The 15,314-nt window shown below is 33.8% G+C and overlaps 1 protein-coding gene across 10 annotated transcripts in view; it reads left to right on the forward strand.

Annotated features, from left to right (window-relative positions):
* The first annotated feature begins 2,434 nt into the window (after positions 1-2,434).
* Positions 2,435-15,314, forward strand: part of LOC148626718 (inositol 1,4,5-trisphosphate-gated calcium channel ITPR2-like) — a 104,464-nt gene continuing 91,584 nt past the window's right edge. For all 10 annotated transcript variants that reach the window (XM_088570952.1, XM_088570954.1, XM_088570956.1 and 7 more), the window contains exons 1-3: positions 2,435-2,692; positions 6,063-6,133; positions 9,380-9,504. In XM_088570952.1, coding sequence (XP_088427078.1) covers positions 2,607-2,692; positions 6,063-6,133; positions 9,380-9,504 — 282 coding nt within the window. In that variant the 5' untranslated portion in view covers positions 2,435-2,606. The remainder of the gene's footprint in view (positions 2,693-6,062; positions 6,134-9,379; positions 9,505-15,314) is intronic.

The raw sequence follows: 15,314 nt of genomic DNA on the forward strand, positions 1-15,314 counted from the left end.
TAGAAAAAAATTTGAAGAAAAAGTTTTTCAGTCTTGAAGATTTTTAGGAGTTGCAGAATCTTGCTCGTACTTCGAACGTGTAAATTATTGTCTTGAAATTATATTGATATTGTAAGAATATCTTTCTCTATACTTTCACTTGACGAGTCAGGCCAGGTATGCAATGCTCACCATGTATGTATGTGGGTGCGATGATTTGCGCCATTATATAAAAAAAACCGACCCTTCATTTCCGCTACTAGGACACACTTCATTAGCAGCAATTTTTGCGCCATTCTATAAGTGAAAATGCATCAAAGGTCAAAGAGTAATCAAAGGAACCAAGAATCTAGCGGAAATCAAAAGAATGTAATCCAGGGACAAAGACCAAACATGAGAAACGGATAAACACAACAAAGAACATAAAATTACTAAAAGAACACATACAAAGCAATAAAAGTAAATTAGCAACTCGGACTTCACTAAATTCTGGAAGTATGGACCAGGTGCACCGGTAGGGTTAGCGTCCTCTGCTTTTCTAGAAACACCCGCTGAGTTTCTCATAAAAAGTCAAGTACAGGGTAGACGAAAGAGGAAAAGAAAACTATGTTTTTATAGTGATGACTTAATTCTTGTAGCAACATAACCTTGTTCCAGAAGCATAATTGTAAGGTCTAGCGCGATACAAAGAGTCTGCGTAGTTACGACAAGCTCTGCATGGCATAACGTATGTGTTGTGAAAAAAAAACTATGACACGTTGAACTAATCGGTTCTCGTGGTCAGATAGATACACGAGATCATGACGACAGCCATAAAACTTCTGTAGTGATGACTTTACTCTTGTAACAACATGACCAGAAGGTACAACAAGTCTGAGTAGTTACGGCAAGCTCTGGCATAACGTATTAGTTGTGATGTGAAAACTCCATATTGTACGGAAAGACTATACCCGCACTGTTACCCATGGGTTTTTGGCTTGCTTGAACTGCCGAAGTATTCTTGTGCTTATTGATTGAATGGATATTACATTTATACGCTGGGTTGTTTCCTCTCATAGTTCCTCATTTTATAAGTACAAAAATTGTACGCGTAACAGTAAAATTGATGGTTTTATTATTACCTTTGTTTTTTTTGCAAAATAAATTTAAGCCGTCGACTCGTATGTCTTTCTTACCTTTGGTTAATTTTAACCAAATCTTTACATCGTTCAAGGTAAGTCGTGTTCGATTATACGTTTATTCCAATGAAATAGCAAGTTTGTGGATATCCGTGATTATCACCCAATCATCATTTTTAATTGTTATATTTGTATATGGAAAATACACAAAAAAGAATATAATTCCATAAATTATCATGACTATTCGTTATTTAGTACAGTTTCATTTACACAAGTGAGTACGATTTTTCACACTTTTCCTGAAAGCCCGGTCCTTTGGATAAACATCATGATCTGCCACAGTTTTTATCTACTGTTCTGGCACATTCTTAATTGGGAAGTGACATCAGATTTTATAATATCCCTTCAAGCACTTAAAGGTGCGTACATTGTTTCTCGGGGTACATGACAATTACATGTTCATATTATTAATTTCTCGGTAACATCTTGTGCGTGTTTCCTCCTCTTCTTTTTTTACCTTTTTTCTTCTTCTTTTTTTTTTTGTCTTTCTGTTTGATTTATTTGAACTTAGTTTGCTTTAAAAAAAAGTCTGTGTGCTCAAGCCATTTGAAAAAAGTGTATTATAACTGTTGGATTTTAACACTTCGGAGCACTGCATACATTGAATCATGGGTCGCTAATTTTATTAGGTAATATTTATACCACAAACGGATATAAAATGATAGTAAAAAAAACATATGTCATTGTAAGGAAAATGTTTTCTAAAGCGGAACTTGTTTGCTAATGTTTGAGGGAAAAATACCGAAAATTTAAACATGATCCGAGGTGACAGACAATCCTAATCACACAGAAATTACAACACACCAAAATTGACATACAGTACACCATTCAAGGCAGAAGGTTATTATAATAATACTGATATGTTTGGTACCACCAGTTGTCAAAACTTAACAACAAAATACAATGCATGTAGCCTTGTAGTTAACACTCAATAATTTCTATGTAACTATACAGAAAGAAAACCATTATGCAACAAACAGAAAATAAAATTTTATTTCAAATGATCTCTAATAAGTTATAAGTATAATAACAAAATGGAGATAGGCAGTATTTTAATGCCTTGTTAAAACACTACTTATTACAAAGGAAATAGGATAATTCTGAATTTAAATCCCTCCGATAATATTTTCCAAACATAAGTATAAGTGTCGAATCACGTTACCTGGATACGGGAAAACATTAAGTGTACCCGAACAGCTCCAATGTCTTTGTCACCAACTCATGCGTGGTTTGATAGATAATAGGTTCAATTTTAAATCTACCGGGTCTTCGAGGTATTTCGGTACTTTCCGTAAGACAACTCGGTTATGTTAACAGTTCAGCGAATATAGTGATCAGTGCTTACTTCTGTTGGAATATTGTGCAATCAAAGAATTATTTTTATGAGTTAAGGATAATAATGTGTTTCGTTACATAGATTAGGATTTTTTTCTACAAATTTCTGCAAAAATGGCAGAGGATACACTATGTGTTGGGGACCAGATCTGTCTTTATGCGACAGAAAGTTATGGATTCGTTATGTCCAGTCAGTCTAGGTTGGTATGAAAAAATGTCAATAGATTTGTAAGAAATTGGCGGTTACTGTTTCCGCAGGATCTTCATTATTATATAAACTATAAAATAATAGGAGGCATATACTATCTTCTCTCCCGACTGAATTCGTTTCTTTGAAATTGCTTAATTGTTTAATTAACCTAATTATGAGCTGGTTTAATCTCGTGGTTTATGTCTTATTCATGTATAAATCATATTCAGTTTTCGTTTTATGTATAACCTTTGTTGAAAATAAATCGTCAGATTAAAATAATTGATTTAGGAAATAACAAAAACAAAAAAAAACACACACACACAGAAGCTAGCGAGAATCCATTGTTACAAAACTTGTCAAGATAAATACATGTAGTCTGAACGAAGAAATTACAGAGAAATACATGTAGTGTGAACGAAGAAATTACAGAGAAATACATGTAGTGTGAACGAAGAAATTACAGTATATGGACAATAACAAATAATTACCCATTGAAAACAATTTGTTTATAGGTTAAATAGGTCGTAGACTTTAAATAGTTTCCATGCATTGGCTGTATCGAATGAAAATAATCTTCTGTACAAATATTGTTTTATCTTAAATATTACATTTGATGAAAAAATGGATTTAGACAATAATCCTCATGGAATTAGTTGGGTTGGAGACATGGCACCTTAGGAAAGACAAACACCAACTTTGTGGATGTAGGAGATATAGGGCACACAAGTATTCGTGATACTTTTGACAAAAGACATTGGCTGATCCAGCGGTTCGATGCGTTTGAAACCCCTCCCTTTTTCTTTAAAAAAAGTTGTTAAATTTTTGTATCATTTTATACAAAATATTGACCAATAATAGCATCGGAACACTCAAATTGTAAAATATCTGGATCCGCGTCTTAAAGATGTTCACCGTTCTAAACTTTCCTTGAACGCATATTAAAACAATTATATTTTTTAAAATCATACAGAAATATAACTTAATTTTCTCTCCGTACCATACCAGAGAAACTCTGGAAATTGTTCGCTCGCTTTTACACACGCTATCACAACGTATGGGACCACATGTTCGTCTACTCGAGATTCCTTCGCTCCCATAATTTTCCAGCCCATACTAGGAAGTGTATATTAGATTGTAATAGAAAACAACCCTGTCAAAACTCCATGATTCTAGCCACTGTGTCTAACTTTAACTTCATTAAGGAACAAACATTGTCTTGATCTCGTTCTCTCTTTCTTTACTTTGCCCTAATGTAAGACATATCTTTATTTACTTGGTCCCTTCCTTTCTCGCTTAAAATACCGAGAGTACAACTTTCAACATTGAGTTTCCAATGACAAAGGAACGAATACAGTTACATACAATATAATCCATTTCGTAATACAGTTTAAATACTTCATTTGAAATGTGCGTAAATACATTTATTGTTTGTTGGGGTTTAACGTCCGAGCAGCAATATTCAGACGATGAACATGAAATTAATGATAAAATGAAAATGAAATGAAGAAGGGATGGGACACAAGGACAATGTGGTCGACAAATTTTGATTGCCACAGGAAATAAGGAGAGGTGGGTAGGGTCGGGCAATTTAGCTTCCTGTGGCGGAGCCCTATGGTTCCTACTTCGGGAGAATACCACAGTAGGGTTCTTTAACGTGCGAGGAACGTGGCATCTTTCCCAACACGGTGCACTACTATGGTTTGCGGTCAGGTTTTCCGTATTATAGCCTGACAACCCCAGCATGTACATGAAACACGCCAGGGGTACCCCATTCCACCACCTGGGGCACACATCCCAGTTGCTCTGTGGGCAGAGCGCCTTAGCCCCCGGCTATGGTTCTGAGCACTATTTAGTCGCCTTTTACGATAAGCTTAGCACTGCTGCAAGCCTATTCTTTTAACTCCCGGACCTGCATGGGATTGTAAATACATTTACAACATCTGGGTAGATGTTTTGTTAAATTCTTTTAGCTCTATACATATGATTGTTACTTCTTCGTGTAATCCTAGTCACGGCATTATTGCAAAGCAAGCGACCTACATTCGTTCGTTAAAAGAGATTGCTGCAAATTTGGTGACGACCCGGAATCATTACAGTTTGCGGTCCGATTGTTAGTATTGATATTTCCGGTTATACAATTGTTGGTCTTTTTTTCACGTCAGCTGATGTTTCATATAGGAATAATAGGCCAATCCATCAAAGCAAGCCACGTAAAAACATTGCAGATTTTGTTGAAATTATTGATTCCAAATGCCAACCATACACATAGCGGAACCAAGCCCTTTCGTATGATTTGTCAAAGTTTTAAAACTGCGGTGTTTACTATGTTAACCATAGACCTGCAATAATGAAACTACAGGTCTAGATGGTTAAACACGAAAATGCTAAGAACTGATTTAATTGATTGTTCATTATATAAGCATGCATCAACATAGGGGAATCCAAGGGGGCCGGGGGATGAACATGGACCTATCTGATGCTGAAATATTTGATTATTTACGGGGGTACCAAACATCTTCTCAAAAATTTATTTGGCCCAATCAAATGTCTTGAATTTTTTTCCAGAGTTTTACCTTGATAAAAGAAGCAAAATATATAAGTTTCAAGAAATTTAACCACGTGTTTCATGGGAATAATTTCAGTGAACAGGTAGTAGCTTCATTAAAACTTTTGATCACTAAGATGCTTCGAGTTTGATATCAGAATGTCACAAAATAAAATGTTTTGCTGATTTTTACTGAGTTATTTCCCTCAGGTGTTGTGTATCCCTTACAAACTAATTTTTGTTTATTTGGATCAACTTGCCACTTGTAAGCTATAATAGACTGCTAAAAGATTTAACAAATTGACTTCATAATGTATGCATTGATACATGTATGTGACAGGTGGAAATAGCAATGCTCTCAATGAAACATAAGTCTGATTTTGAAATATGACAACCCAGATTTTATTTAATAAAAATTTGTGGTATTACAAATTTCAAAATACACAATAAAACACTAAGGCTTCATTCCTTGTATTGGTAGAACCTTTTAGTGATGGATTTGGATTCCTACCTTATTGTGATAGGTTTGGTTTTGTCAAGGATTTGTATATATTTAAATCCTTGGTTTTGAGTACTTCTTGTGTAGTTAATTTTCAGATTTATATCTTCCAATATATTTGAATCTAATACTGCTGATGAGAGGTTATGGCTTGAAACATGTGTACAGCATATGTAAACCTTATTATATATGTTACTAATGTCAATTGCACATGTGTGTTTTGCTGTTCACATTTAAAAAAAAAAACAAAAAAAACAAAAAAAAAAACGATGGAAGATTAAAATGAAAGCAGCACATTTATGTTTATAACAATCTTGGTATTTTATTTTGTAGCACTGTACATAATGAAATTGCTGTTGGGAGTAGACAAGACAGATCTAAACCTGATGTCAAAGATCAAAATAGTAGGTTTTCTCTCCCTAGGACAGGGGTCTGTGGTCCAGGATCCTCAATTTTTTACCAATGAGCTTGAATTTTTTTTATCATGGTCCAAGACCTTCAACTTAATTTATTGATTCTTCATTGAGGACTTTTTATTACACTCAAGTGGACCTTTGATATGTAACTTGAAAAAGTCCAGGACCTTCCAGTCTTTTAAGTTAATATGAACTTATATGAGTTACTTTAAGGTCTTGTCAAAGTATCCAATGTACACGATTTTCATCTTCGTATTAAAATGTAAAAGCACTTTGCACAAAACTTCAACAAATGATGCAGTGCACATGCCATATATGAAAAAAGGTTTTTGAAATCACAAAATTTAAAAAAAATGGTAGAAATTTGCCTTTTTTAACATGACTTATGGTTGTTTTGGTTTTTATGAATTCTTTTAGATGTATGCTACCCGCTAGTGCTGTACAATGGACCATATTTTGTTATAAGACAAATCATAAACAAACTTTTTTGTATTTATGCAGCTATACCATTGAATGAAATGTCTGAATTTTGTACATGTATGAGACTGGAAAAATTCTTAAACATTTTCTGAGACAGACTAGTTGCCGTAGAGAGGATTCCATTGAAAGAGAATATGTTTGTTCAATTAGAAAATTAGAGTATAAATACTTGTAGATTCAATTTAAAATGTATGTTTACATCATTTATGATTATGTAGAAAACGGGTAAAGATTGATTTACTTCACTGGAAAAATAGATTTTTTGCTTTCACTTTCATTTTTGCTGAAATAATGAAATTACTGTGTAGGATAAACCTGAACATAATTCATATTCATCAGCAGGGGATTCAGGGGAGAATTTGGGGGAGGATTGGACCCCTCCTTTTTTGTTGATTCATATTTATCAGTGGGGATACAGGGGAAGGTTTGGGGAGGATTGGACCCCTCTTTTTTTGTTGTTTAATTATAATATTGTTTCATACATCAAAGAAAGTTTTACAAGTGACCTACTTTTAAATGTTTACATGTCCTTTTCAAAATGATGTACATGTATACATATTTTTATATTATATGGATCTTTTTATGACCAGATTTTTAACCAGTTGTAGTTGTGGTCTTTTAAAAATTTTGAATGAATTGCATCAAATTAGTTGTCTTTATTAATTATGCTTCTTGTCTGATGGGATATTGAAAAAATATTTTACTGTATAAATGAAACAATATCTATCATATTTTGCTTTCAAATGGATTTTTTTACGATAAAAAATTCTTTATCATAGAGGGATTTGAAAGTAAAAGTAGATCCATTATAAACCTTAAAATGTGTGTAAATATTGGATTTCAATCTTCCCCAAGACACTCAATATCAGTCGATTTAAAACTCAACCAGGGTCTTCTTAATCATGAGTTATGGATCAATCTTCTAAAGTTAGAGAACCTATGTTTTTGCTCAGTAACTTTTTGAATTGGAAACACTACAGGACATGCAGAAAGTTTTGAAAGGGGAGTCAGATTATTATTGGACATAATTTTTTGCCAAAATAATGATGTGAAAGTGAAAAAGGTTTCTGACAAAAGAGAGGTTTTAACCCCCAATTGACCACCCCCTTTTCTGCACTACCAATAAATTTGACCATAACATAAACATATATGTTTCAAAACTGTCAAATTGTATAAAATCTGATTACCAATGGTTGTTTATTTGGTTAGCCTTGACTGTAAGAAGTATGGTTTATCTTCAATGAAGAGTTTATTACCACCACTGTCCATAGATATAAAATCAATGGTCATATTTTTATGAAATACTAGCTGTCATTTAGAAGATAGTTATTACTACATGTAAAATCAATGGTCATATTTTGATGAAATACTAGCTGTCATTTAGAAGATAGATGTAAAATCAATAATGAAGATAAGCTATATTCTACATTCATTAAGATTAATTGTACTTTTTAATGTAAGCCAAGTTAATTTACATGGCTTAAGTCATGTTTACAGAATTAATTGTTTCCTATTCTAACCAAACCTATTAATTTTTGTCTTCAAATTCTGGTAAAGTAGTTTTTATCCTGTAGTAGATCTTGGTTGAAAATTCTTAATGGACTACCGGTTACCGGTTACTTAGATTTTTCTGTAAAGTCATATAAAATATTGGTTTAACCTTGTACATGTATTCTTGTATATTGGTATTTTTGAGGAAAGGAAAGATTTTGTTAGAGAATGTTCGGATTATATGTTTCGAATGCGTATAATACTTGTACGTTTACAAGGATGATATATCAAAAATTTTAGGGAAAAATTTGAATATTTCAGTAATGTTTTCAGGAATTATTGAACACATTTTCAAAGTATTTTTTTTGTATTATAACATAAATTTCTGTTGCTGTTATATATGTATACAAATTAGAAACAAGTCACTTTCCAAAGGGTAAATTTTCAGGTGGGCAATTAAGCCCATGTGGTATTATTTGCAATAATTTGCAGGGAATACAGGTACTTTAGAAGGAAGATAAATTCCAAATAGCGATAATCAGTTATTTGGGTGCAATAATTCAACTCACGATGTTTGAAGACAATTTTAGAAAGCCACCAGATTTTTGGCTGGTATGATTTGTGAAAAAAATGAAGATTACATGAAGAAAGTGATCATTTTCCATTGTGTGGGAGAACGAGAGGTAATGGTGTTAAGTAGTTATCTGCCCTTCTTTTCTCTCTCCCTTATTTTTTGTACATTTTCCTAAACATATAATAAATATGTGATACATTAATTGATTGATTGCTGGTATTTAACGCCAGAACAGCAGTATTCAGGCGATGAACATGAAGTGGATGATGAAATGAATATGAAATGATGACATGAAAAAGGGATGGGACACAAGGAAATTGGGATCAACAAATTAATATTGCCACTGGAAATAGGGAAAGGAGGGTAGGGTCAGTCAATTTAGCCTCATGTGGCGGAGCCAAATGGTTCCTACTCCAAGAGAATACCACAGCAGGGTTTTTTAAGGTGCAAGGAACGTGGCATCTTTCCTAACACAGTGCACCACTATGGTTTGTGGTCAGGTTTTCGGTATTATGGCTTGTTTTTATTTTTAATCCTTTTTTTTAATTTATTTCAATGCTACTTTTAGTACTTTAATACCCATGGATATTTGAGTTGTCTACTTTTACTAACAAATGTTCCAATGAATGTGTATACTAAAGGTAGATTTTATTTTATAGATAAAAAGCATTTTTATTTATATCTTTCAGTTATATCTTTCACTCTGTGTGTGGCTAACAGATACAAGTTAACAAAAAAATATTCCAAAGCTATACAAAAGTTAGAGGCTGACCCAGAAAATATACTGTTACGAACACAAGTGGCACACGCAAAGGTTAGTATTGAGCAAAATAGGAATTTTCATGTGAAAAATTATTCAAATAATATTAAATCCATTTTTTTTCTCATTTGGCTGAACTGGTTGATCAATACAAAATACTAACAAGTATATGGTAGCATAAATTTCAAGAAAAATATTGTAGTTATAATGATTCTCCTTGGCCTTCCCACCCAAAAATGTGCCTTCATTGCCTATAGTCAACAGTTATCATCTTATATATCTTTTTTCTTAGATTATCATTTACACATTAAAGTAAAAGTTTATACTATTCTGTTGGGATTGCTATGAAGTGTTCAACACTAAAAACATGTTTTCACATAAAAGAAATGAATTGGTGGATAGTTGAAGTAGCTGATCTAAAGTTTTTCTGTAGATTTGGTCCTACTGGTAGAGTAACCTAGCTCAAAGAGAAAGCTAGGCATTTCATTTTTTATTTATCTTGCATAAATTTACTGCTGTATATTAACTTTGAAATGTGTATTAGCTGCAAGCTGTTCCTATGGTCAAACTTTCCTTTATTAAATATGAAGTGGCCTGCATTTGGACACATTTCTACCATACTGTGGTTGAGAACAATTGAACACAAACATATAACAATTGTACTTAAACTTTCGGAATATTTGACCTATTCTGTACAACAGTTAGGAAGGTAACTGGCTATCTGATTACACAATGAGCATGTAATAGAAAGAATTGTAGGCAGACATTCAACTTTTATTACAGAGGTTTTGACCTTGAGCAATTATTGATATTTAAATCACTGAACAAGTAATTTATTATCTGATTGGAAAACAGATAAAGAAGTATTTCTGAAATTTAAAGTACTGTTTTGACAACATTACATAGCATGTTTTTGATATGACCCATTTAATTTATTTTATGGTTACGGAAAGTTTTATTTCATTTGTGTGTGTGAATGTGTGAAATGGGTCAGAGGTTTCTGATGGATTAGCCTTGGTGCCACCAAGAAATGTTTTTTTTTGCTGAGCAATATGATTTTAACCTAAAACTTCATTTACAATCCATCATATCCCAGCCTTTGATCATTTCAGAAAATGTAACAATAGTCCAGTATTTTTCCAGTTTTGTGGGGCTGGACTTAGGTCAATAATAGATATGTTTTTAGCTTCCTTCAAAAAAGGAAGAGTTTGTTAGGGCAGTTATGTTTCCTTCTGTGTGTATGGTCTGAAAATAAGTTATATTGTGTATTAATTTAACATTGCTAAAACTTCCATTGATTGAACTTATACTGTGAAAGTATAATTGATCATGGAGTACCAATATTCATATTTTTCGTGGGTTTGGTAAACCACAAATTTTGGTTCCCAACAAAAGAAAAAGTTTCCATTCGATTGAATGATAGATTTGTCAAGTCCACAAATTCTTGAATCTATGAACTGATAATTTTTCCCTAAACCACAACTATTGGTGTCCACAAATAGAAGTACTTTCACAGTATACTGTGAGGAAACATAAGATATTGTTTGATTGGATAATGATGCAAATATCCCAAGCTCATTTCAAAACCAGTCGGTAGTTTCAGTAATTTTACAGTTTTGTACTTGTTTTTTGTTATTTTCTTTTTTTGAAAGAAGGAAATTTGAACAACCTGAATAGCTGCAGCAGAACTATACATGTAGGCAATGTGATATTGTGACAGACAGTTGATTTTAATTGATATTTAATACCTAACTAACCACATTTGAAGGATATGCAAGACTTTAAATTTTATTTTTCTCATATATCAGTTTATATAACATACAACAAGATATTGACAGCAAGTTCAGTCCTGGCTATTTTAATTGTTAATACATGTATCATTGTATCATTTATTGCTATAGCAGAAAGTTACATATTCACATGCTTCTTGTCCTTTTTGCATTGATTAAAACCCTGGAGACCTTTATACTTCAGTTATTTACTGATAAACTATGGTGATTTGTGAAGAATGGTGGGGACTTTTGATATATTGTGTTTGGCCTACGTGGCTTGTCTGTCTTTGGATTTATTGTGTTTGGCCTATGTGACTTGTCTGTCTTTGGATTAATTGTGTTTGTCCTATGTGACTTTCTGTCTTTGGATTTATTGTGTTTGGCCTATGTGACTTTCTGTCTTTGGATTTATTGTGTTTGGCCTATGTGACTTGTCTGTCTTTGGATTTATTGTGTTTGGCCTATGTGACTTGTCTGTCTTTGGATTAATTGTGTTTGTCCTATGTGACTTTCTGTCTTTGGATTTATTGTGTTTGGCCTATGTGACTTTCTGTCTTTGGATTTATTGTGTTTGGCCTATGTGACTTGTCTGTCTTTGGATTTATTGTGTTTGGCCTATGTGGGTTGTCTGTCTTTGGATTTATTGTGTTTGGCCTATGTGGGTTGTCTGTCTTGGGATTTATTGTGTTTGGCCTATGTGACTTGTCTGTCTTTGGATTTATTGTGTTTGGCCTATGTGGGTTGTCTGTCTTTGGATTTATTGTGTTTGGCCTATGTGGGTTGTCTGTCTTTGGATTTATTGTGTTTGGCCTATGTGACTTGTCTGTCTTTGGATTTATTGTGTTTGGCCTATGTGACTTGTCTGTCTTTGGATTTATTGTGTTTGGCCTATGTGACTTTCTGTCTTTGGATTTATTGTGTTTGGCCTATGTGACTTGTCTGTCTTTGGATTAATCTGTTTGGCCTACGTGACTTGTCTGTCTTTGGATTTATTGTGTTTGGCCTATGTGACTTGTCTGTCTTTGGATTTATTGTGTTTGGCCTATGTGACTTTCTGTCTTTGGATTTATTGTGTTTGGCCTATGTGACTTGTCTGTCTTTGGATTTATTGTGTTTGGCCTATGTGACTTGTCTGTCTTTGGATTTATTGTGTTTGGCCTATGTGACTTGTCTGTCTTTGGATTTATTGTGTTTGGCCTATGTGAGTTGTCTGTCTTGGGATTTATTGTGTTTGGCCTATGTGGGTTGTCTGTCTTGGGATTTATTGTGTTTGGCCTATGTGACTTGTCTGTCTTTGGATTTATTGTGTTTGGCCTATGTGGGTTGTCTGTCTTTGGATTTATTGTGTTTGGCCTATGTGGGTTGTCTGTCTTTGGATTTATTGTGTTTGGCCTATGTGACTTGTCTGTCTTTGGATTTATTGTGTTTGGCCTATGTGACTTGTCTGTCTTTGGATTTATTGTGTTTGGCCTATGTGACTTTCTGTCTTTGGATTTATTGTGTTTGGCCTATGTGACTTGTCTGTCTTTGGATTAATCTGTTTGGCCTACGTGGCTTGTCTGTCTTTGGATTTATTGTGTTTGGCCTATGTGACTTGTCTGTCTTTGGATTTATTGTGTTTGGCCTATGTGACTTTCTGTCTTTGGATTTATTGTGTTTGGCCTATGTGACTTGTCTGTCTTTGGATTTATTGTGTTTGGCCTATGTGACTTGTCTGTCTTTGGATTTATTGTGTTTGGCCTATGTGACTTGTCTGTCTTTGGATTTATTGTGTTTGGCCTACGTGACTTTCTGTCTTTGGATTAATCGTGTTTGGCCTACGTGGCTTGTCTGTCTTTGGATTTATTGTGTTTGGCCTATGTGGGTTGTCTGTCTTGGGATTTATTGTGTTTGGTCTATGTGGGTTGTCTGTCTTTGGATTTATTGTGTTTGGTCTATGTGGGTTGTCTGTCTTTGGATTTATTGTGTTTGGCCTATGTGACTTGTCTGTCTTTGGATTTATTGCGTTTGGCCTACGTGACCTTCTGTCTTTGGATTAATCGTGTTTGGCCTACGTGGCTTGTCTGTCTTTGGATTAATCGTGTTTGTCCTATGTGACTTGTTTGTCTTTGGATTTATTGTGTTTGGCCTATGTGACTTTCTGTCTTTGGATTTATTGTGTTTGGCCTATGTGACTTGTCTGTCTTTGGATTTATTGTGTTTGGCCTATGTGACTTGTCTGTCTTTGGATTTATTGTGTTTGGCCTATGTGACTTGTCTGTCTTTGGATTTATTGTGTTTGGCCTATGTGACTTGTCTGTCTTTGGATTTATTGTGTTTGGCCTACGTGACTTGTCTGTCTTTGGATTTATTGTGTTTGGCCTATGTGACTTGTCTGTCTTTGGATTTATTGTGTTTGGCCTACGTGACTTTCTGTCTTTGGATTAATCGTGTTTGGCCTACGTGGCTTGTCTGTCTTTGGATTTATTGTGTTTGGCCTATGTGGGTTGTCTGTCTTTGGATTTATTGTGTTTGGCCTATGTGACTTGTCTGTCTTTGGATTTATTGTGTTTGGCCTATGTGGGTTGTCTGTCTTTGGATTTATTGTGTTTGGTCTCACTAACCACTTCTAACGTTTCCATTACTTTACATGTTAAAAAAGTAATTTTCAAAGTCTCACTGTGAATTCCCAGGACAAATGACATCTTAAAGCTGCATACCGTTGCGAAGCTTGGAAAATAAGGCTTCCAAAATCATTATGCTAATGGTACGATGATAGTAGAAATTCTTCACAAAATTTACTTGAATAAATAATACTGAAAATCCACATTTTTACCTGTTCTGCTAACTGACAGCATGGAGGCAAATTACTTACACATGTTAAACAATATTCATACACTTTTGTAGTTAATTACATATATGATTTTAAAGTACACATTCTCAGCTTTATTTTGACTACTTTTAATCATAATACACACAAATAATGCACTTACAATGCATATGTCTAGGTTTAGTGTGTTTTTGGTACTACATAGGGGGGTGGCCATTTGACCCGGAAGTGGTTAGTGAGACCTTTGGCCTACGTGGGTTGTCTGTCTTTGGATTAATTGTGTTTGGCGTATGTGTCTTTTGGATTATGATGAGAACTTTGGATTTATTGTGTTGGCTGATGTGACTTGTCTGTCTTTGGATTTATTGTTTTTGGCCTATGTGACTTGTCTGTCTTTGCATTTATTTGGCCTATATGGTTTGACTGTCTAATGTACAGACAGTCTTATATAGATGTAAATTTAAACTGTATATAAGGACCACTGGAAGTTCATAATTTTTTAACCTGTCTTCCAGTACCTGTAAATCACAGGCACTTCAAGTGAAAGTTGATCACAATAAAGCACATTATCAGTGTTCTAGGATTTTTCATAATTCTAGGTTTTCATTAGAAAAAATTAAATGAAGACTAACTTTCCCACACTGCTTTCCGTACTTTAATAATCCTTTCAAAAATTCAAATTTTCTTCTTGCCAAATGAAAAGTGGAGCATGAAAAACACTTTCCCTCACCAAAATTGCACTTGCCATGGGTGAAGGGAAAGGGGAATCCTAAAACACTGATTATGCCTAGTCAAAATTCTGCCTGTGATATTTTTAATATCTATTGATCTTTGTCTCTCTGACTTGTATTTTGTATTCTTTGAATTGTAAAGGCAGTGTCTTGTTAAGATGGCCTCTCATATCTTTTGTATAGTCCTCCCACCATATCTAACAATCATATTACATTCATGTATTTAATCAATTCTTATGTGTTATATCCTCTGTATTTATGGTCTATCAGATTAAGAAGACAATAAGGATACATCAACATTTACATGGCTAATTATCTGTGACTTAAACTTAACATAAGTCAGTTAAATTGACCATGCTTTTTTGAAGTAATTGACTATGCTTTATTGAAATTATATAAATCAATGCACGATTTGGCAAAGTTTCTTTGTTGCGCTTTGGTTGTGATATTGGGCCTATGGAGATGCTCAATCTTCAACAAAGGATAGAAATATCAGATTATGATGATATAATAATTTTAATCTGATTATAAGGTGTTTGAATTTTTAAAATG

This window comes from Perna viridis, chromosome 2, assembly GCF_037379345.1.
Source record: "Perna viridis isolate PV_CMFRI_1.1 ecotype Kerala chromosome 2, ASM3737934v1, whole genome shotgun sequence".
NCBI lineage: Eukaryota > Metazoa > Mollusca > Bivalvia > Mytilida > Mytilidae > Perna > Perna viridis.